At 43.0% G+C, this 21,071-nt stretch overlaps 1 protein-coding gene across 1 annotated transcript in view; it reads right to left on the bottom strand.

Moving 5' to 3' along the window:
• EFNB1 (ephrin B1) overlaps positions 1-21,071 on the bottom strand; it is a 127,840-nt gene that overhangs the window by 28,715 nt on the left and 78,054 nt on the right. The window contains exon 2 of the mRNA XM_073360981.1: positions 20,347-20,624. Coding sequence (XP_073217082.1) covers positions 20,347-20,624 — 278 coding nt within the window. The remainder of the gene's footprint in view (positions 1-20,346; positions 20,625-21,071) is intronic.

Genomic DNA, 21,071 nt, shown 5'->3' with positions numbered 1-21,071 from the left:
AAGACTCCTCGGTCCCATACCACCCCTTCAGTTCCAACACGCAACCACCCACAATGCACACATCCAATTTCCCTAAATTACTCACACACACCCCCTTAACACAAACCTCAGAAGGATACAGATCTCAGAAGACCAACTTATTGTAAAGCATGCCATTTCTATATAAGGAATTTTGAGGTCAGGGTTAAGGTTGGGCCTTTGAGTGAGACTCTCAGGAACTAGATGTGTGCACTGTGGGCGGTGAAACCGAATTAAGTTTGTCGAGAGAGGGTAAGAATCAGAGTGCTTATCTGGATGTTGTGTTGCTTTGTGAATCAAGGATGGGGAAGATCACAGAATCATAGAAGATTAGGGTTGGAAGAGACCTCAGGAGGTCATCTAGTTCAACTCCCTATTCAAAACAGGACCAACCCCAACTAAAGATGTTAGTCATCTTAATTGACTAGCTTTAGCTGTGTTATGCCTATAAGAAGCACACGGGATCTTTTTCAGGGGAAAAGGCAATACGCCACATTTATTGAAGATACAACAATTAATATATGCATTCAATCACACCACATACATACACACACACTATCCTGCTAGTCGATGTTATAGTTACTAGTCCAGAGTCCGGATCAATCTAGTGGCCAGCGAGGCTGATCACGGGTAGGGAAGAGCTGGGTTCTGTCGGCCATGACACGATGCTCCGGGGAAGCGCTGGCAGGACGAACCCAAAGTTTCATGGTAAGACACCCTGTTTATATTGTGATTTTTCTTCACTGGGACCAATGAGTTTTGCACCGTCATGCTGTAATTAATTGTTGTTTGACGAGTGCTTGTTTTTTTAAATTGTCCTTCTCATTCTTTATGCCAGCTATTTTGTCCCCATTGATAGGTGCCTGTTTTATTTTTAGAGTCGTTAATCTGCCCTCCTCTGACATTTCAATAGGGGTGTATGGCAGCCTCCTGGCGCCCTTATGTCTATTTTTGGTTTCTTCCTTGTATATTTGGCTCAGCGATGGCCTTCACACTTATTTTTTTTTACACATACATTCCTTATTCACACACAGAACAGAATTAATTTACACAGAACATTTTGAACAGGAACATTAAATTGCAATGCACAACGAAACAATCATGGCTATTCTTTTACTTGTTTTAAAATGCTAAACCTACAACAAAATAGTGACCTTAAAACGTCTGTTACTGCCTTGAAATTAGCCCAGACACAGATTCCGTCATCTTTACCAAATGGTCCATTAGGCCATTCCTTTCTGCTATTCAAAAAGGGTGGCTGGCAGGATATGATTAAATCATATACCAATACATGTAATACATACTACATTATTATTTTATTATTTTTTATTTTAAATTATACAAAATACAAATATAAAATTCTACTACTACAACTGGACATTAGCATGTTTGTGTGGGAATACCCCTGACATTTTAAATTAAGAAGAGTCTAAAAGAGTTTGGCATAGAGAGCAGCCTTGTTCTGGTGATCATCTGACAAGCAGAGACTCCTCTGCTAAGAGGGCAACTTTTCTGACAAACTTCCTACAGAGAACAGCCCTACTCTGATGGACCATACTAGGTACACCAAGCCAGGGCTGTCTGTGCTGACCTGTCACAGGCCCCCACAAGATGAAGGGGTGATAGTCGCATAGGGCAGGAAAAGGATAGAGCCAGGAGGACTAAAGGAACTTGAATTTCTAGGTGCTGGGAAGCCAGGGAGGCAGCACTGAAGAATGGAAGTTCTCTGTGAAGTCCAGTGTTGTCAGCCTCTGTGGCTAGAAGCAGAAATTATCACTAACCAAGTAGCTGTCTACACTTATATTTCCCCATAAATTCCCCTGGAAAGCCTCTTCAAAACTGCAAGCTTTTATCTTGAGGCTGTAAATGTTACAGGAGCCCAAAAAACATTAGAAGCTCAGTCCAAAAGGACAAAAACAATGAGGAGTCCAGTGGCACCTTAAAGACTAACAGATTTATTTGGCCATAAGTTTTCATGGGTAAAAAACCCATTTCTTCAGATGTGTTCTTTTTGTGGATACAGACTAACACGGCTACCCCTCTGATACTAGTGCAAAAGGAGTAATTTTTTAACCTTTCCAGTTCTACTCAGAAGGCTCTGAAGAGCATGAAAAGCACCTGGAGAATCAAATCAAGTCCTCCTAAAGTAGTGAGAGTTTAAAAAGGGTTTCTGTGAATTTTCATGTTTAATTAAGGGACCACAATCAATTATTCTGGTGACTTCAGTTTTGTCCTCATCATGAAACAGCCATGCAGTTGGTAATTTCTGGTTCAGAGAAGCCCACAACTGGAATAGCAGAAGGAGCAGTGGGAGCGGATTGAGGTACAGAGCTGAGTCTCCGCTCAAGACTGAAATAGCAGGGGAGAGCAGATCAGAGGTAACTGGCTGAAGTTTGCATAGTGCCTATCTGCTGCATTATGCCGAACTACAGCAAAGTGCTATGAGTCATCTCAGCTGTCATAAGCACTAAAAATTTTATTTTTCTACCTAATGGGATAAGTCATCAGCTCAGTCTACAGAGAGCCCCAGCTGCAAATTGGAAGCATTTTTTCTGGAAAGCATTGAGGCTCCAGAGTGAGCCGAGAAGAGTCTGCACCCATAATTGAATCTAGTTAGATTTTCCTTTCACTTAGAACTGCACCAAACATTGTGGAATCAGGAAGAGAGGTTTCCCCAACAGGAATTTCATGGAGCCTACACAAATATCATACTGAAAAAGCTTCCCCTGAGAGCAAAGGTAAGTGTAGGAAAGGGCGAGTGAAAACTCAGTCAAATTTGCCCTGCTCCTAAAAAGTTGAAAATGATGGTGCCATTACCATTCACTCTGTTCTGCACAGAAGCCTCCCCTCCTCCCCAAGCAGTAGATCAAAGTTCTGGGTATTTACCTCCTGGTTGGGTGCAAGGACACAGTCCCTTTCTGATAGGGCTTTTCATCCCTATTAGTGCTATGAAAGGCTCAGCTATGAGATCAGCTGCCAGGGGCTGTACAGGGACAACTCTGAGCTGGAAAGGTCAGGAGGGAAGCGGAGAAGAGAAAAGAGGCAGAGGCTTAAGGACAGGGCTCAATAAAATCACATTTACTCTGGTCACGGTCTTCAGACAAGCTTCCAAGACAAGTAACCATGTGTCACCTAACAGCCATTATTTGGGTTTGACACATCCAGCGCATACATAGGCTTTGAAATTCTGAGACATACACTATTACAGGCCATTTGTCTTCATAACAGTAGATTGGGCACTCCCACATATTCGATCACAGCACCTCCTGGGGGAGAGGAGAAGTTGCAAGCATCCTATAGCCAACACTCCATCACTCACTCCCTATTGCAGCTCCTGATGGAACTGGAAAGGCTGCAGGTCCATCCATTCAACACCACACAGATACTCTTCCTACTCTACTCTCTAGAGTCCTCCTGTTGGGAAAAAAGGGGGGTAGCAACCCTCATTAATGACTCCATAGCAAGGTCCATAGTGAGAAAGAAAACGGTGTCATCTCCCAGGTACCGAACACTATAAGGGTAGTGGATATCTTGAAGTATTTGGAGAAACTCAATGGTCATAAGCCTTGTGGAAATGACCACTAGTACATTAAGATTCAATTAAATCAAGAACGGGTTTCAGGAACCTAGAGAAAAAACTAAAATGACCTGGAGAAATCCCTCTGGGCCCAAGCACTAGTGAATACAAACCAATACTGGAAACCAACTGATTGTGCCACTGGTGCATAAAAGAGATTTTGATTCACAACACTGCAATGCCTTCAGAGAGAAGTAGTAACTTTAGATTAGTCTGCACTTCAATAGGGTGCCAACCTCCTAGGGTCAAGCTGCTTAGGGGGGCTTTATTTACAGAAATCTCCATTTACAATAGACTAAGCACTTCCACTTTTAACTTGGAAAATTAGGAGCTTTTAACTTAATTAATCTGGCATGTACCTCCACCATATCAAACAAGTTGTTGTAGAATAGAAAATGAAGAGTACTGATATATTAAGGTATGTAAACACATGTAATCAGAATGGGAAAACAAGCAAGGAGAACTGTCACTGAATGACAAACTGCCATCTGCTGGGTTGATGCTATGTAACTTGAATATTGATATAAACAGGTGCAATCTATTTAGGAGAGACAAAGGGAACATAAGAACGGCCATACTGGGTCAGACCAATGATTCATCTAGCCAAGTATCCTGTCCTCCAGCTGTGGCTAGTGCCAGATGCTTCAGATGAAATGAACAAAACAGGCCAATGTATCCATCCTCAGTCCCAGCTTCTGGCAGCCAGAGGTTTAGGGACACCCAGAGCATGGGGTTGTGTCCCTGACTATCTTGGCTAATAACCACTGATGGGCCTATCCTCCATGAACCTATTTAATTCTTGTTTGAACCCAGTTATACTTTCAGGCTTCAATGCATCCTCCGGCAACAAGTTCCACAGGCTGATTGTGTGTTGTGTGAAGTACGTTCTTATGTTTGTTTTAAACCTGATGCCTATTACTTTTATTGGGTGACCCTGGTGCTTGTGTTATGTGAAGGGGTAAATAACACTCCCTATTCACTTTCTCTGCACCAGGCATGGTTTTATAGACCTCTGTCATATCCCCCCCTTAGTCGTCTCTTTTCTAAGCAGAACAGTCCCAGTATTTATTTATTTTTTACTTCTCATACGGAAGCTGTTCCATAGCCTTAATCATTTTTCATTGCATGTGTCTGTACCTCTTTCAATTCTAATGTATCGTTTTTTGAATGGGATGACCAGAACTGCAGACGGTATTCAAGATGTAGGAAGTACCATGGATTTATACAGTGGCATTATGATATTTTCTCTCTTATTATCTATCCCTTTCCTAATGGTTCCATAACATTTTGTATTTATAGTTGGGGATTATGTTTTCCAATGTGTATTACTTTGCATTTGTCAACAATGAATTTTATCTGCCATTTTGTTGCCTAGTCACCCTGTTTTGTGAGATCCCTTTGGAACTCTTTGCAGTCTGCTTTGGACTTAAATATCTTGAATAATTTTGTATCATCTACAAACTTTCCAAATTTATTGTTAACCCCTTTTTTCAGACCATTTATGAATGTGTTGAACAGCACTGATTCAAGCACAGATCCTTGGGGCACCCCATTATTTACCTCTCTCCACTGTGCAAACTGACCATTTATTCCTGCCCTTTGTTTCTTATCTCTTAACCAGTTACTGATCCATGAAAGGACCCCCTTTTATCCCATGACTGCCTACTTCGCTTAAAAGCCTTTAGTGAGGGACCTTGTCAAAGGCTTTCTGAAAATCCAAGTACACTATATCCACTGGATCCCCCTTGTCCACATGTTTATTGACCCCTTCAAGGAATTCTAATAGATTGGTAAGGCATGATTTTCTCTTTACAAAACATGTCATGACTCTTCTCCAACATATCATGTTCATCTATCTGTCTGATCATTCTATTTTTTTACTATAGCTTCAACCAATTTGCCTGATACTGAAGTTAGGCTAACTGATCTGTGATTTCCAGGAACACCTCTGGAGGCCCCCCCTCCCCCGCTTTTTTTTTTTTTTAAATCAGTGTTACATTAGCTATCCTCCTGTCATCTGGTACAAAGGTTGATTTAAGCAATAGGTTATATACACCAGTTAGTAATTCCGCAATTTCATACTTAAGTTCCTTCAGAACTGACCTAGTGACTTATTACCATTTAATTTCTCAATTTGTTCCAAAACTACCTCTATCAACACCTCAATCTGGGACAGTTCCCCAGATCTGTCACCTAAAAAAAAATGGCTTGATGTGGCAATCTCGCTCATATCCTCTGCAGTGCAGTGCGATGCAGAAAAATTAATTTAGCTTCTCCATAATGGCCTTGTCTTCCTTGAGGGCTCCTTTAGCAGCCTGATCATCCAGTGGCCCCACTGATTGTTTGGCAGGCCTCCTGCTTCTGATATATTTAAACATTTTAAAAGATATCTTTTGTCTCTAATTACCACTTTTACCCTGGTTAGCCATAGATTTTTTTGGCCCTCTTCACATTTAAAAAAAACCCCAAAAACGTGAGTACACATAAGAGGCTCAAACTATATGGGTTTTAAAAAAGTTTCCATGCATCTCGCAGGCATTTCACTTGTGTGACTATTCCTTTTGATTTCCATTTAACTAGCTTCCTCATTTTTGTACAGTTCCCCTTTTTGAAGTTAAATGCTACTATGGTGGCCTTCACTGGTATTCCCCCCCCAAAAAAAATAATGTTACATTTAATTACTTTATGGCCACTATTACTGAGCGGTTCAGCTATATTCACCTTTTGGACCAGATTCTGTGCATCACTTAGGACTAAAACAAGAATTGCCTCTCCCTTTGAGGGTTCCAGGACTACCTGCTCCACAAAGCAGTCATTAATGGTATCTAGAAATTTCATCTCTGTACCCTGTCCTGAGAGGACATGTTCCCAGTCAATATGGCGATAGTTGAAATCTCCCGTAATTACTGAATTTTCTGTTTTTGTGGCCTCTCTAATCTCTGAGCATTTCATAATCACTGTCACCTTCCTTGTCAGATGGTCAGTAGTATATTCCCACAGCTATACTCTTATTATTCAAGCATTTAATTTCTATTCATAGAAATTCTATGCTACTGCTTGATTCATTTAAGATTTTTACTATATTTGATTCTATGCTTTCTTTCACACACAGCCACTTCCCCACCAGCACAACCTATTCTGTCATTCTTATATATTTTGTACCCTGGTATTACCATGTCCCATTGATTATCATAATTCCACCAAGTTTCTGTGATGCCTATTATAACAATATTCTCATTTAATACCAGGCACTGATGTTCACCCATCTTTGTATTTAGACTTCTTGCATTTGTATACAAGCACTTATAAAATTTGTCAGTATTTGTCTGCCTTCAGACCCTTTTGTTTGACTGCTTCTCTTCAGTTCCTACCTGTACATCATCAACTTCTATCCTTGCCTCTTCTTACGATATAGAAATGTCTCCTGTAATAAATCCTCCCTGTGTCTGTCTGAAGCCTGTGCTTCTCCACACCTGCAGCTTTCCCCAAGCCCTTAGTTAAAAAACTCTATGACCATTTTAATTTTACATGCCAGCAATCCGGTTCCATTCTGGTTTAGATGGAGCCCATCCATCCTGTATAGGCTTCTCCTTTCCCAAAAGGTTCCCCAGTTTCTAATAAACCTAAATCCCTCCTCCCAACACCATCATCTCACCCCACTCATTGAGACCCTGCAATTCTGCCTGTTTAACTGGCTGTGTGTGTGGAACTGGAAGCATTTCAGAGAATGCTACCATGGGGGACCTGGACTTTAATCTCTTACCTAGCAGCACAGTTTGGCCTCCAGGACCGCTCTCCTACCTTTCTCTATGTCACTGGTGCCTACCACTATCACCGCTCCTCCCCAGCATCACACAATTCTGTCTAGATGTCTTGAACAAGAGGAAGAGGAAGTGGAGAAGACATACTTGCGTAAAAAATACTGATGATTCAGAAACAGAATGGAATGATTGTGATGTTTTGGTAATTACACAATAAATTAAACAAGAGGCATCGGAACATCAGGGCTATAAAAAACAAGAACGAAACATTCTTGGCCCAGCTCTAGAAGTACTCAAAGCTGCAATGCTACTCTCATGGGGAATTTTAACTATCCAGATAGCTGTTTGTGTTTTCCAACAGCCAAACATACTCAAAATGTACTTAAGGTACAAAAGACTACTTTGTACTCCAGAGACTCCAGCCACAGAAGAACCCACCTAGATAAATGCTGATAAGGAAGAACCAATTGAGAATAATACACAAGATTGGTATCAGTGACTGTGAGCCACTTACATCACCACAAGAAAGAATGGATACCCCTGCATTGCTTCATTTTGTGCATTAATTTTTCAGGATAGCAAATCTGGGGTAAGTTAAACAATTTAGTGAGATGTGATGGGAAGTAGTACTGAAATGTGAAAGTGCAGAATATTGGGCTATCATTAAGGTAGAGACTACAATTTGTCTGAAAAAAAGAAGAATGACTCAAGTGGCTTCATGAGGGGTTGGTTTAAAATTTGGGAGGAAAAAAACCCAACACATATGGGAAATAGAAACAAGCGCAGGCAACTGAACTAGAATACAAAATTAGTTCGGACTTACAGGGGAAAGGATTAGGGAAGCATAAAAGAAAGTGTTCATGGTAGCTAAAAGAGTTAAGAGAAGTAAGATGTTTACAGATTAGATATTGATTAAAAACAGGTAGATAAATACCTGGGAAAATGAAAAGGAGTACTTGTGGCACCTTAGAGACTAACCAATTTATTTGAGCATAAGCTTTCGTGAGCTACAGCTCACTTCATTGGACGCATGCAGTGGGGAGATTTATATACATAGAGAACATGAAACAATGGGTGTTACCATACACACTGTAATGAGAGTGATCAGGTAAGGTGAGCTATTACCAGCAGGAGAGCAGGGGTGGGTGGGTGGGGAACCTTCTGTAGTTATAAGCAAGGTGGGCCATTTCCAGCAGTTGACAGGAACATCTGAGGAACAGTGGTGGGTGCGGGGGGGGGGGGGGGGGAATAAACATGGGGAAATAGTTTTACTTTGTGTGGTGTGGTTCTGCACAGCTGAGGTTATGGGGCAAGTGATGCTGCTTTTCCACAATTTCAGCCCGTGCACGTCGGCGGAAGCACTCTATGTAGAAGTCCAGTCTATTGTTTCGACCCTCAGGAGGAGTCCACCCAGAATCCTTCTTTTTGTAGTCTAGGTAGGAAGGTCTTTGTGGGTTAGTATGTTGTTCAGAGGTGTGTTGGAAATATTCCTTGAATTGCAATTAATTTGCAAACTGGATACAATTAACTTAGGCCTGAATAAAGACTGGGAGTGGATGGGTCATTACACAAAGTAAAACTATTTCCCTATGTTTATTCCCCACCACACTGTTCCTCAGACGTTCCTGTCAACTGCTGGAAATGGCCCACCTTGATTATCACTACAAAAGGTTTTTCTCCCCCCGCCCTCCCTGCTGGTAATAGCTCATCTTAAGTGATCACTCTCCTTACAGTGTGTATGGTAACACCCATTGTTTCATGTTCTCTGTGTATATAAATCTCCCCACTCTGTTTTCCACTGAATGCATCCGATGAAGTGAGCTGTAGCTCACGAAAGCTTATGCTCAAATAAATTGTTTAATCTCTAATTTGCCACAAGTACTCCTTTTCTTTTTGTGAATACAGACTAATACGGCTGCTACTCTGAAACCTGGGAAAATGTTAACATAATGAGTTTTTCTGGAGGAACCAAATCCTAACATGCTAAAGGAGCTGATTAAAACCTTTGTGAACCAATGCAAGAGAAGGCAAGTCACATTAATTACATTTACGATTGATACTAAATTGAGAAGAGCTGTAAACACCAGTGAAGACAAACATATAACACAGAAGTACTTAAGACACTCAAATACAAGGGAGAAAGCAAGAGATTCAACCTGGGGAAATGCAGCTAATACTTCTAGAATATAATTCTAAACTCAAATACTTGAGGGATAAGGAAAAATTTGGAAAGTAGCAAAGGCTGAAAGAGGCCTGCATCAGACCAAGAACTGTCTGACTCTGTACAGCACCACACACAATTCCTATACTACACTAAAAATAAACAGATCGGGTGAAAGCGGAAAGCAAATTAAACAAATACTTCTAAAGCTAAAAAGAGACATTACAGACTGAAAAGATGCAGTACATGGAAAATTATCCAAATTGTAATCTATCACTTTAAAGGCTATGGGGCTTTTCCTAGCCTCACTTGCAGACTCCGGGATCTGTAGAAAGGTGTGTGATTCCAGACTTAGCAGTCAGTTTTGCAGACAACCTGGCCTCCAGCAAGGTGAGGTAAGTTGTCTCTCTTTGCCTAATGGAGCAGCCTGCTTTGCCTTGTCTGCTTTTGGTTACTGGGTATTATCGTTCTCGATTCTAAGGATGAAAATAGCATTATATTGGAACCTTCCAACAAGAGTATTTGATGTTTCTGTCTCACTTCTCTGAAAGTACAGTGGAGTCACATCTTACGCAGGGGTTAGGTTCTAAAGTCAGCATGTAAGGCTAAAATCGCGTATAGTCAAAATTACCCTTGAAAATCCCTTAAATCGCCCATAAAGTACAGTATACTGTACAAAGTTGTGTGTATACAACCCTGTACAGTAATATCTATAAATGTATAATTTATATAGTAATATACAGTATATAATGAAGAGTACATATGCAAAATATAATTTTACAGTACTGTATTATTAATTACAGGGGGTAATTACAGGGCTTGATGTCGATCCAGGAGACGGAGAGCTTCGGTGACGGAGAGCGAGTTGTAAATGAAGTGGCTGGCTCTGGTTCAGCTCGAGAAGTTGATTGCATAGGCTCATCTGAAGCTGGCTCTTTTTCCTTGAAAAACATGGTGATGGGCAACTGTCACTGTTGTCTCTTGAGCTGCTTAAACATTTCTTGATACAGTCTCAAATCTTCTGTAATACTACGTGTGATTTTGAGGCTTCGTTCCACAGAAGGATTATGTTCAGAAATTAAATCATTCTTCATTAGCAGATGCAGCTTCACCAGTAGCCTGCACATTTTTGAGATTGAAGCGGTTCCTAAAACTGTTAAGCCAACCTTGGCTGGCTTTGAATTCCTTCTCATCAGAAGGCTGTCCCTCTTCGGCAGGAGGTTTGAACAGCGCGTAGAGGCTAAGAGCCTTTTCTCGCAACGTGTTGCCATCAGTAGGCACACGTTTACGGTTCATGTCTTCCAGCCATAAGTTTAATGCCTTTTCAGTCTTCGCTAAAGTCTTATCACGCACCTGGCTCATCACCTTAGCAGTTATTGGAGCACTTGATGCCACGGCTTGAAGAATTTCTCTCTCTTGAATCTTAATGACACGGATGCTAGATTCGTTGCAGCCATATTTACGAGCCACGTTGGAGACCGACATACCATCTCTCAATAAGTCCAACACAGCCAGTTTTTCCTCCCCCAGCGTTGGAACAGATCATCTGATGCTCAACCGAAGAAACAGCGCTCACTCTGGGGCATATGCTCATTGAGTGGAATGGTGGGTAGAATCGCCCGCACTATTTACAGATATTGTTATTTTTCTTTTTTTTTTGCCAAGCGCGTATAGTTGAATTCATGTAAGTTAAATGCACGTATGATGCGACTCACCTGTATGCCATGAATATAACAAAAGGACATCTCTAGTCCATCTCCCTACAAATGCATATGACAACAAACAAAACCAATGCATTTTGGGGCTGTATCCACAAAGACATTGCATCATGGGACAGAGCGAGTATTTCCTCTCTCTATACAGCTTTGGTGCCAATACACGTGAATTAGTACACTTATTTATGGGCACATAGATTTCCAAATTGGAGCAAGTTCAGAGGAGCAGAAAAAATAATTAAGACCTGGAGTAAGTTAGTAAGATATAAACTAAAACTGAAAAGCTACCTAGGTGTTTACTGGAGGAGGAAACCATAAGAGTCTACAAATACTTGAAGGATGTAAACACCAGAGGAGATTATTTAGGTTGATACAGTAGATGTCAGTGTCAGTAGATGAGGTGGGCTGGAGTTAACAAGACACAATTTAGACTGAATATAAAAGTTCCCGAGAGTGAGATCTCTTATGCTGTGGAATACAGTCTCCCAAACTAGGTGGTGTAATCCAGGTGTAATAGTAAACCACAGCACTAGTATTTGCCTTAGGCTCCTGCAGCAGAATCTAACCCCTCTGCTGGCTCCCAAAATGGCTTACCAAACATTTGCATGGCAGGGCCTGTTTGCCAATACATTATTTGGGACCGCAGCAGTAAAAATGTTATTCAGAGCCAGCTGCCGTGCAGCTAGAACCAAGATGGCCATACGCTTCTACAGCTTCCTTTGGATCCTGCACTTCCCTCCACATCTTACAGATTCCGTCTGGATTCTCTTACAAGTAGAAGACAGGAGTTAATCACGACTGGATTACAGGTCCTACCTTCCAGTTACAATGGAGAAAGGGGCTGGGACAGGGGAAATTAGCAAATGCCACAAGCAAAGCTGCACCCATATCTTTCATTCTGCTGTTAGGTGGTGTGAGTGGTGTATGCTCTACTGTAGGGCATGGCCTTTTGAGGAATTTTCTCCTCCTTCAGAGCCAGACCACTTACCATAATCCCCACACAGGATCCCAAGGGGGTCCCTTTCTTTCATTCCTACTTGCTGGTATATCTCAGCACTAGGGCCTCTATCCTCACTGGCCACATGGATACCCTACAGGAGGTGGTGTTAGAACAGATGTGTTTCTTGTCTGTGCATCCTCCACAAGAAGGGGTGGGAGGGGGAAAATCACAGCTACCGAGGCCACGCCCTTCAACTCTTCCCAAAAAGCCACCTGCTAGAAATGTTGACCCATGGCTAGAGGAGTCAGAACAGTCTCCACTCACACATTACCACCCTGTGGAAACTAGAGTGATTTGGCATGGAGAGGACAAGACACAAGACAACAAAGAACTTCCTGCCAAGGCAGCTTCCCACACCCACACCAGTTGTTGGGAATTTGCCACTTGTTTGCAGGTGTTGAAGAGCTGCATGCCCCCTTCAACCCACCAACAGAAATCCAACATTCCATAAACTCGAGCCCAGCACATGCAGAAGTGTTGTGCCATCTGTTTATTGAAGCACTTACAGAACAAAGTGGAATACGAAAAACCCTGGTACATGTTTGTTCTCAAGGCTCCAGTGCTATAGGCTGGGCCCAAGATGCTCAGCTCAAGGTGCTACTCTCCTGTTGCAGCCCAAGGAGACCCTGGCCAAAGTTTGGACATGCAGACAAGGGTTCTCATGCTTTATTCTTTCAGAAAAGGATTAGGAGAGGAATCTTCTTCTCTGCCTAACCCTTGGAGAAAAGATGCTTTTAATGAAAGCCTTAAAATGGCATTCAAGTGCTTGGCGCTGGGAGTCTGAGGGATGGGGAGAGGTTATGTTAGCTTTCAAAGGCCTTTTTGATTGCTAAGCAGTCTAAGCCCAGTCCTGGGGCAGAGCCCCCAGATGATGAAAGTGGCCCTAAATGAAGCTTGGCATATCCAATGCGGCTGTGAGGGGAGTAAGGAAGGGGGAGCAGCCACTGAATGAGGATGAACCCCAGGAAGCTCTCTCGCTCCAATGGCGAGGATTTTTCAGCTGGTCTTGGGAAGCCAGTGCCTGGGCAGCCCACATCATGTTGCTGTCCATGCTCCTTTCCGTTTGAACACAGCTTCCCTAAGGCTTAAAGCCGTCAGTAAATGAAAAGGAAGAAAAAACCTTTTGTGTCTCAAGGCAAGTTTGAAAGAAAAAAAAAAGAAAAAGAAAAGAGACAACATGTGGGTGGTCTGCATGGGAGACTTTTGACTTTGTTTTTTTGGCTATTTTATTCCTTGGCAGAGAGAGTTCCTGGGGCTTCTTGGCAGAAGGTACAGCCAGATCGCAGGAGCATCTTCAGCCCACCCAAGGGCCAAAGGTCAGTTCACAACAGACACAATCCTGGAGCCAAGGAGGCTGCTTCAAAGAGTGGAGAAGTCAAGAGAAATTAAAGTGAGAAATGGTCTTAGGGCCAGAGGGGGTGTCAGGCTTAGGGCTCTCCCGGATTCCTTAACTCCCCTGTTAGGGGCTCTTGGAGAGGGGGAAATAGCATATTAAGCGAAGGCCCTTTAAACAGAATTGAGGCACTGGCAAAATCTCACTTCTGCTGAGAGGCAAAGCCCCGATTCTCAAGCTCCCCAACATTCCTCTATTGCAAGAAAGCTCTTGTATTGGATGTGAGTTACTGGGCTATGCAACAATAGATCAAGAAGCCAGGAAGCTATATTTACCACTTGCACCTACAGGTAAAGCCTGATTTTATAAAGGTCTTTGGGGCCATCCCAGACATTGGTAAAAAGCAGTATATGACACCGTTTTTTCTTTGATACATGATTCAAATTTTGGGTAACGGACTCCAGTTAGGTCAAAATTAAATCAGTTTAGCACCTTGAGCCTAATTCCTGACTTATGTACGTGCTCAGATTATGAAAACAGCAGACTGTACAATAGCAACAGGTGATGCAACAGGTCAGGATTGAGGGATACTGGCAAAGCTGCAGAGGGCCCCAGGTCTGGAAGAGCTGGAGTGATACAGATGTGTTGGCAGAGCCAACACGGATCCTGCCTGCATGATGGCAGATAAACTCAAAGTCACTCCTCCCTCATGAACAGTGTTTATATTTTGCAGCACACTTTTCCATCACTGTTTGTGGAAAAAAAGCCTTTTAGAGCTAAAGGCAAATGATTTAAGCAACATGCTTCTGTGATATGAAACACCAAGTAAATTCCTTGAATTTGTGAAATCCAGAACCTCAAAAATTTGTATTTTCCTCCCCCCGTGAAAAGGAAAGGATGACCCACCCCCACTCTCTGGTTTCCTCTCATTAATCTGGGGGTGTCAGGAGCAAGAGCATTTTCCTTTGAGAGTTTGGAAAGGATCAGTAGCAGAGAATGGAAATCAAAGCATTGATCAGTTCCGATTTTGGGAGTACAAGATGTTAAGCTAGTGCAGTGCTTCCCAAACTAAGACATGGCTCCATGGGGCAGCCACAAGCATCTCAGAAAAAATATCCATATGCTGTTTGGTTTTTTTTCTAATTAAGAGTATTAAACCAGGCTTAAAAATCACCTGCATCTTACCTGTGGGTCTGCGTCTTATGCGGCTGCTGGCACTGGGAACCTCTCTGTGGTCTCTGCCCCTGCAGGGGGCTTCAGCAGGGAGACTTCCTGCTGGGGAAGCAGTGGGTGGGAAATCTCTGTACTGAAAGCTCCCTGCTCAAGCAGAGGACACAGGGAGGCTCTTGGTGCAAGCAGCAGCAACACCTGCTCTAGCAGATAGGGGAAGGAGGCTTAGGGAGAGACAGTGCATCTTATCTTTATAATGGAACAATTTTTACGAAGTGCTAAGCCTACAGGTAACAAACGATTGACTGAAGATGATTTTAATGAAGTTAAACAGAAAAGGAAGAAAAATAGACAGCACAATGATAGTTGTTTGATGTTTGGATTTTCACTTCTCAATATTATGGCAAAAAGTCTACAACCCCAATGTGTCATTTCTTTTCAAGGGTTCGTGAAAGAAAGTATGAGGGCAGAGAAATTAAGAGACATTTAGAAACCAAACATCCAGAATTTGTAAATAAGAACTGCAGTGTTTTCCTTCAGAAAGGAAAAGAATTAAAGCAGCCAAAAAAAAAAAAAGAGTCAGATCTGAAGAAGCAACTGTTCCTTAAAAGCATCTTACACTGTGGCCTTACGAATTGCAAAATACAAATAAGTACATACTATCTGCAAGACCCATCTACTTCCAGGACCAACAGACATGTAAAATTATGACTGGGTAAGAAGCAACAATGGCACTAAAAACATTCCTGTGTCAAATAATAATTCTGTTGATGCACCGATGGCCTTGCAGAAAATGCCCAGGACCAGCTGACAGAGCATGTTAAGAAGAGTAAATATTTTGCACTGAACCTCAATGAATCCACAGACTCAGCCAACGTGGCTCAGCTTCTGTGTTATGTGAGATTTGTCAAAGCAGGTACAACAGCCTAAAAATGTTTATTTTGCAAAGAAAGTCCAACTGAAACACTGGTGAGGAAATATTACAGATCTTCAAATTTGTAGTGGACGAAGGTCTTAAATATGCCACGTCTGTGCGGCAGCCGGGACCAGAAGGAACAGTGAGGTTGCAGCACGAGTAGAGAAGTGGCATCAGCAGCCATTTGGACAGACTGCACGACTCATCGCCAAGCTGTGGCATCAAAGTACACAAAGCCCTCAACATTGTTATAAAAACTGTCAATCTTGTAAAACCCTTGGCACTGAGTATGTTTTAATATGCTGTGCAAAGAGATGGACTCTGACCACACTCAGCTTTTGTTTCACAGTGAAGTCAGAAGGTTTGTCACATGGAAAAGTGTTACAAGGCGTCTTTGAATTGCATGACAAAAGTCAGGATTTTTCTGCTTGGGAAAACAAGCTTTGAAGGTTACATGGGAAGTGTGGACTCCACGATGATGTTAGCTGGTGGACATGATTGGCAAACCTAACATGTCAAGGCAGGAATACAAACATATTAGATATCAAAGAGAAAAATCGGTGGATTAATGAAGACATTTTGTTTCTGGAGATGCCATATTGAAAAATGAGTTACCAAGATGTTTTCACTGTTATCAGACTTTTACGAAAGAAAAAGGTGAAAGTGATCAAAATGTTATTAAAGGCCAAGTATTAAACTAATTTGCTTGGATTGTATTCCCATTTTGGGGAATATTTTCCTGGAGTTTAACATGAACCTTCAGATGCCAACTGTATTTGAAAATCATTCTTGGTAACAGCTGATTCCATTTCAAGATCAAGTATTTTGGCTCAAGAAAATCTTAGAATTACCCAATGATCACACACCAAAGACCAAGTTTTCAAATTTAACAAACCAGGAATTCTGGATTTACATTAAAGGAGAGTAAGATGAACTCAGTGATAAAGCTATGAAGTGCTGCTTCCAGTCACTTCCACTTATCTCTGAGTCTCTCTATTTTCAGCAACAATTTCTGTGAAAGCGAAACTCAGAAATTATTTAAACTTGGAGAACAACTTATATCTGGCACCATTAAGAGATTCAACCAGACACTGCTCTACTGTGCAGTTCGAGACAGGCCTGTTCTGCTCACTAAAATCTTAAAAATGTGTCTGAACATGCCAAACAATTCATATTTTCAAATTATAATTTTAGAAACCGGGATTAGACTGGATTATATAATTAAACTGTATATAGTTGAATAAAGTTGAAAAATCACCACAACTCTAATGTCCCTTGTGAATCTACTGTTCTTGAACACTTGAATCTAATGTCCCGAGTCAGTTAAATAAACAGCATTGGTTCTGGGGAGCTACCACGTTTTAAAATATCTGTATAGGAACTGCAGTACTAAAAAGTTTGGGAACTATTGACCAGTGATTCTCAAACTTTTGTACTGGTGACCCCTTTCACATAGCTAGCCTCTGAGTGCGACCCTCCCCTTAAATATAAAAAAAAATGTTTTAAATTTATAACACTATTATAAATGCTGGAGGCAAAGTGGGGTTTGGGTTCAAGGCTGACAACTCATGACCCACCATGTAAGAACCTCACGACCCCCTGAGGGGTTCCGACCACCAGTTTGAGAACTCCTTAGCTAACGGGCTTGTTCTGGTGCATGAATTGTCATTCAGTCTTTTTTCCGCCCCACAGTTACAGAGGTCGGTAGGTTTCTTGCTCAGAACTGCTCGAGTCAGCTCTGGTACAAGAATCCCTGATGTCCCATGGGGTGTAACACAGAGGCCCCGGTTGGGACCCCTGCTTTCAATCCTCATTAGTTTGAAGAGTCGACTTCTGCTTGAACTTGACCTGCAGTGACCCTTAACTTGGAAAAACCAGTGACCGAGTGCTTCAAGATGTTTGCCCGGGATATGAAAGGCTGACTCGTTCCTTTGCATTTAGCCCCCTCACCTCCCGCCTCTTTTGCTCACTTTAGGGAAACTTGCAGCTCAATCAAATCTTCCTTTGGCTGAGAAGCTGTGGAAAGGACTGAGGTGTGACCTAGCTGAGATTGACAGCTGCCATGCTGGAGAAGGCAATCTGCGTTGGGGCCCTTGACAGCATGCAGCAGCAACGGCTGGCTGCACATGATGGGGGCCCCAGGAATGAGTTTCGGATTCTCCATTCAAAGTGCTAACAACATCCTGCAGAAGCAAGCGGTGGTTGGGAATTAAGAACCATGTGAATAAAGCATGTGCAGGTGTGAGTGGGTGGGTAGGGGAGTTAACTCAGGGTGAGACAATGGAACCACAATCCCAGCCGAGAAGGTGAGACTGGAAGTGAAGATGAAGATTAGTCCGGGAGTCAAGTGGCAGGCTACTTTGCTGTTGGAAATATTAGGAAGGACAACTCTCAATGCTGCCACCCCCATACCAAGAACACCCTGTTTTAAAGCTGTTTCTATCATTGTTGCCAAAACCCCTCTACTCCTCTTGGCACCCGTATAACAATGGGAAAGGGGTGGGAGCAACTGAGTCTCATCACTGACTCCCAAACCTTAAGCCTCACCAAAGAAGTGTGGTGCTGAGCTGGGAGACATCCGCCGGTCTACCCAAGAATGGGGTGCGGCAGGGGCAGATCCTCTAATGACCCCCCATTCTCAGGGGAGATTGAGGATGGCAGGTCAAAAAAAAAAAAACTGGTGATGCTGAATTGCCAACATCTGGTTCCTTCCACCCCTAACTTTGAACTGTTCTTGAAAACTAAAACCATAATGAGCTGGTTGTAGATGAATTGTTTCAGGCCTTCCCAGCACAAACCACGGCTGCAAAGACATCACACTCGGCACATTCATATGACCAGTTCAGTTTCTGCTTGCTAGTCACATCAACAGTGCCAACTTTCTGTAAGTTCCAACACCAGCCTCTGCTCCCACCAAGAATTAGAGATGGGCCCAAGCCAAAGTCTAGATTCATACAGTCCCAAAAGTGGGTTTGTCTGAAAATCTGTATCTGGCTCTGAATCTTGTAACCTGAGCCCATCTCTACTGCTCTCCGGGCACCAGGTTCTGTTCAGTTTAACCCAAAGCAAAATACAGACACTCCATGAAGATTTGGATCTGGCTAGCTAAGATGAGCAACGCAGCCCCACAAAGGGCTTATAAGCACCTACCACAAAGGCAGTCACTGTAACCAGGCAATTGCTGTACTTGTAGCATACAGTTAATGTTGGTCTGGTAGACTCCGTCCCCACCCGACTGCCAAGATGAGATATGTGGGCTAGAATAGATTTCTGAATAAGGTGTGCCCAATTACATGTCTCTGAGCTCGACCCTGGCACCGCAGGCTGATCTTTGGTCCAGGCTGCTGAGGGGCAAGTTAGCAGCATGTGACAGCAAGCAAGCAAACAAGGAGCCAATGATGCATGAGGTGACAGATGAGTTGTGGTGGGGCCGCTGTACCCTTTTCCTGCTTTCTTGCTATTGGGTTCGTGCAGTGCACCAAGTCGAGTGGCAAGGTTCAGGAGAATCCACAGGAGAAAAGAAAGAAGAAAGAGAAGCCTACCTAACAGAATCCAGACACGGCACACTGAACCCCCATCACAACCAAACTGACTGCAGGAGATGAGGTGACTGCAGTGCCCTTGCTTTAAAAAAAAAGTCAACACATGGAAAGAGCCCCTCCCCTTCTTCAGGGCAGATCAAAAGGAGTCCTATCTATACAGGATATAGGTGTCTCCTTCTACAGCAATAAAGAGGCACGATCAGCTGAACACATCCAACATGGTCACTTTCCTGTGTCTGTGAGGACCTCCAGGCTTTGGAGAATCTCAGTCCTTCCCCCTCGTCATCTATTATGAAGCAATGAAACAATGTCAAAACTAAGGCAGTGTCAGTAACATTGCAAGTACGTTTTGTCTAAATACCAAGATCCTTTGTCAAGGGCTGCTTCTGCAGGCAACTTTGTGGTCAGTTTCAACAAGGACAGCTCCAAGCAGCCAACAGGCTTAATTTTAACTTCTGTCCAGAAGGGAAACTGAACAGCTGTTTCCTACACTGGGCCAATTTCTCACGGTTAGTCTGAGATCCGATACCTACAAAGTTCTTCCTACTTCCAGAACAAGCCCTTAAAAAAGGTCTCACATACTGACCTCTTTCCTGCCCCACAGAGATCACTGAACACACATGCTCCAAGGATGCTGCAAAGAAGTAACTGAACATGGCTCTTTCCCCTCCCTGGTCCATTCGGAATTTGAGAAAATATTCCCTGCCCCTTTAACTAAACAAGAGTGTGTTGTGGCTTTTTTGAGGGGATGGAGGGAAGATGAGGGGTGCTTACTCACTCAGCACACTGGCAGGATAAGAACCATACACCAACCCAAGAGGCAGCTTACATTCCACTCCTCACCACTGTTCTCCTCCCCATGATCCCCCACAGGAAAGGATCAAGGAGAGTTTCCATAAGTGTCAGCCATGAGCAGGGCCCAAACCAGAAACATCCCTATGTGCTAAACGTGTTTGTAAGCCTCCTCTTGATCCTCTAAACAAGACAATGAAGTATGCCCTCTTGTGGTGAAGTGAAAACATGCCCTAGCATTGGCCCAGAAAGCTACTAAAAGGGAGTTTAATGGGGGAACAACCATCAGGCCAATGAAAGGCTTTGAAAGTACATGGAAAGACAGCTGTAAACTGGGGCAATGAGGAAGAGGACGACTCACATGTGATGAAGTAGTCCTGCTGCCTCTGGAACTCCAGGCCCATGTAGTTGGGGCTGAATTCTTGGAACTTGATGGTGAAGCGGATCTCCTTCTCCGGCCGGTTGCAAGTCACCAGCACATTGGGATCCATGACAGTGCTGCAGGACTCTGCCTGCTCCCGCTTCACCAGGTACAACTTGTAGTATTCATAAGGTCTGGAAAGCTCCGCCTTGGGACAGATAATGTCCAGCTTGTCCCCGATCTCTGGGTAGATGACCAGCCCTTTACCCGCCATGAATCTAGAGAGGAGAGAGAGTAAGAGATTAGATTCATGTGCCCTATTTGGATGCAGATGAGCGGGGAAGCTCCACATTGTGCACCAGGGCAGCGACAAGTTTCTGCTTGGCTGGGGCAATATTCACAAATTTCATCCTGACCAGAACTGTGTCCCCCTCCCTCCTGGAGGGAAACCTAGTACTTTCCCCAGGTGGAACTCCCACCATTTCCATGCCACAAAACATTTTTTATGTTGAAACAAGTTTTCCTTCTCATGACAAATGCCAGCAGTGAGGATGGAAAGTGCCATTGTCTGAAGGTTCCCTTTCAGCCCCACGTTCAGACACTTATCCCCTATGCCAGGGTCACAGCCAGTTTGCTGCCTACAGTACATTACCCAGGGCTCGGTTCAGTCCATTTTTAAATGGAGACTCAGGCGACAGTCCCTCATTCTCCTCACTCTAACCTTC

The sequence above is a fragment of the Lepidochelys kempii genome, chromosome 9 (genome assembly GCF_965140285.1).
Source record: "Lepidochelys kempii isolate rLepKem1 chromosome 9, rLepKem1.hap1, whole genome shotgun sequence".
Taxonomy (NCBI): Eukaryota; Metazoa; Chordata; order Testudines; family Cheloniidae; genus Lepidochelys; species Lepidochelys kempii.
This window is presented reverse-complemented; position numbering and strand designations above follow the sequence as displayed.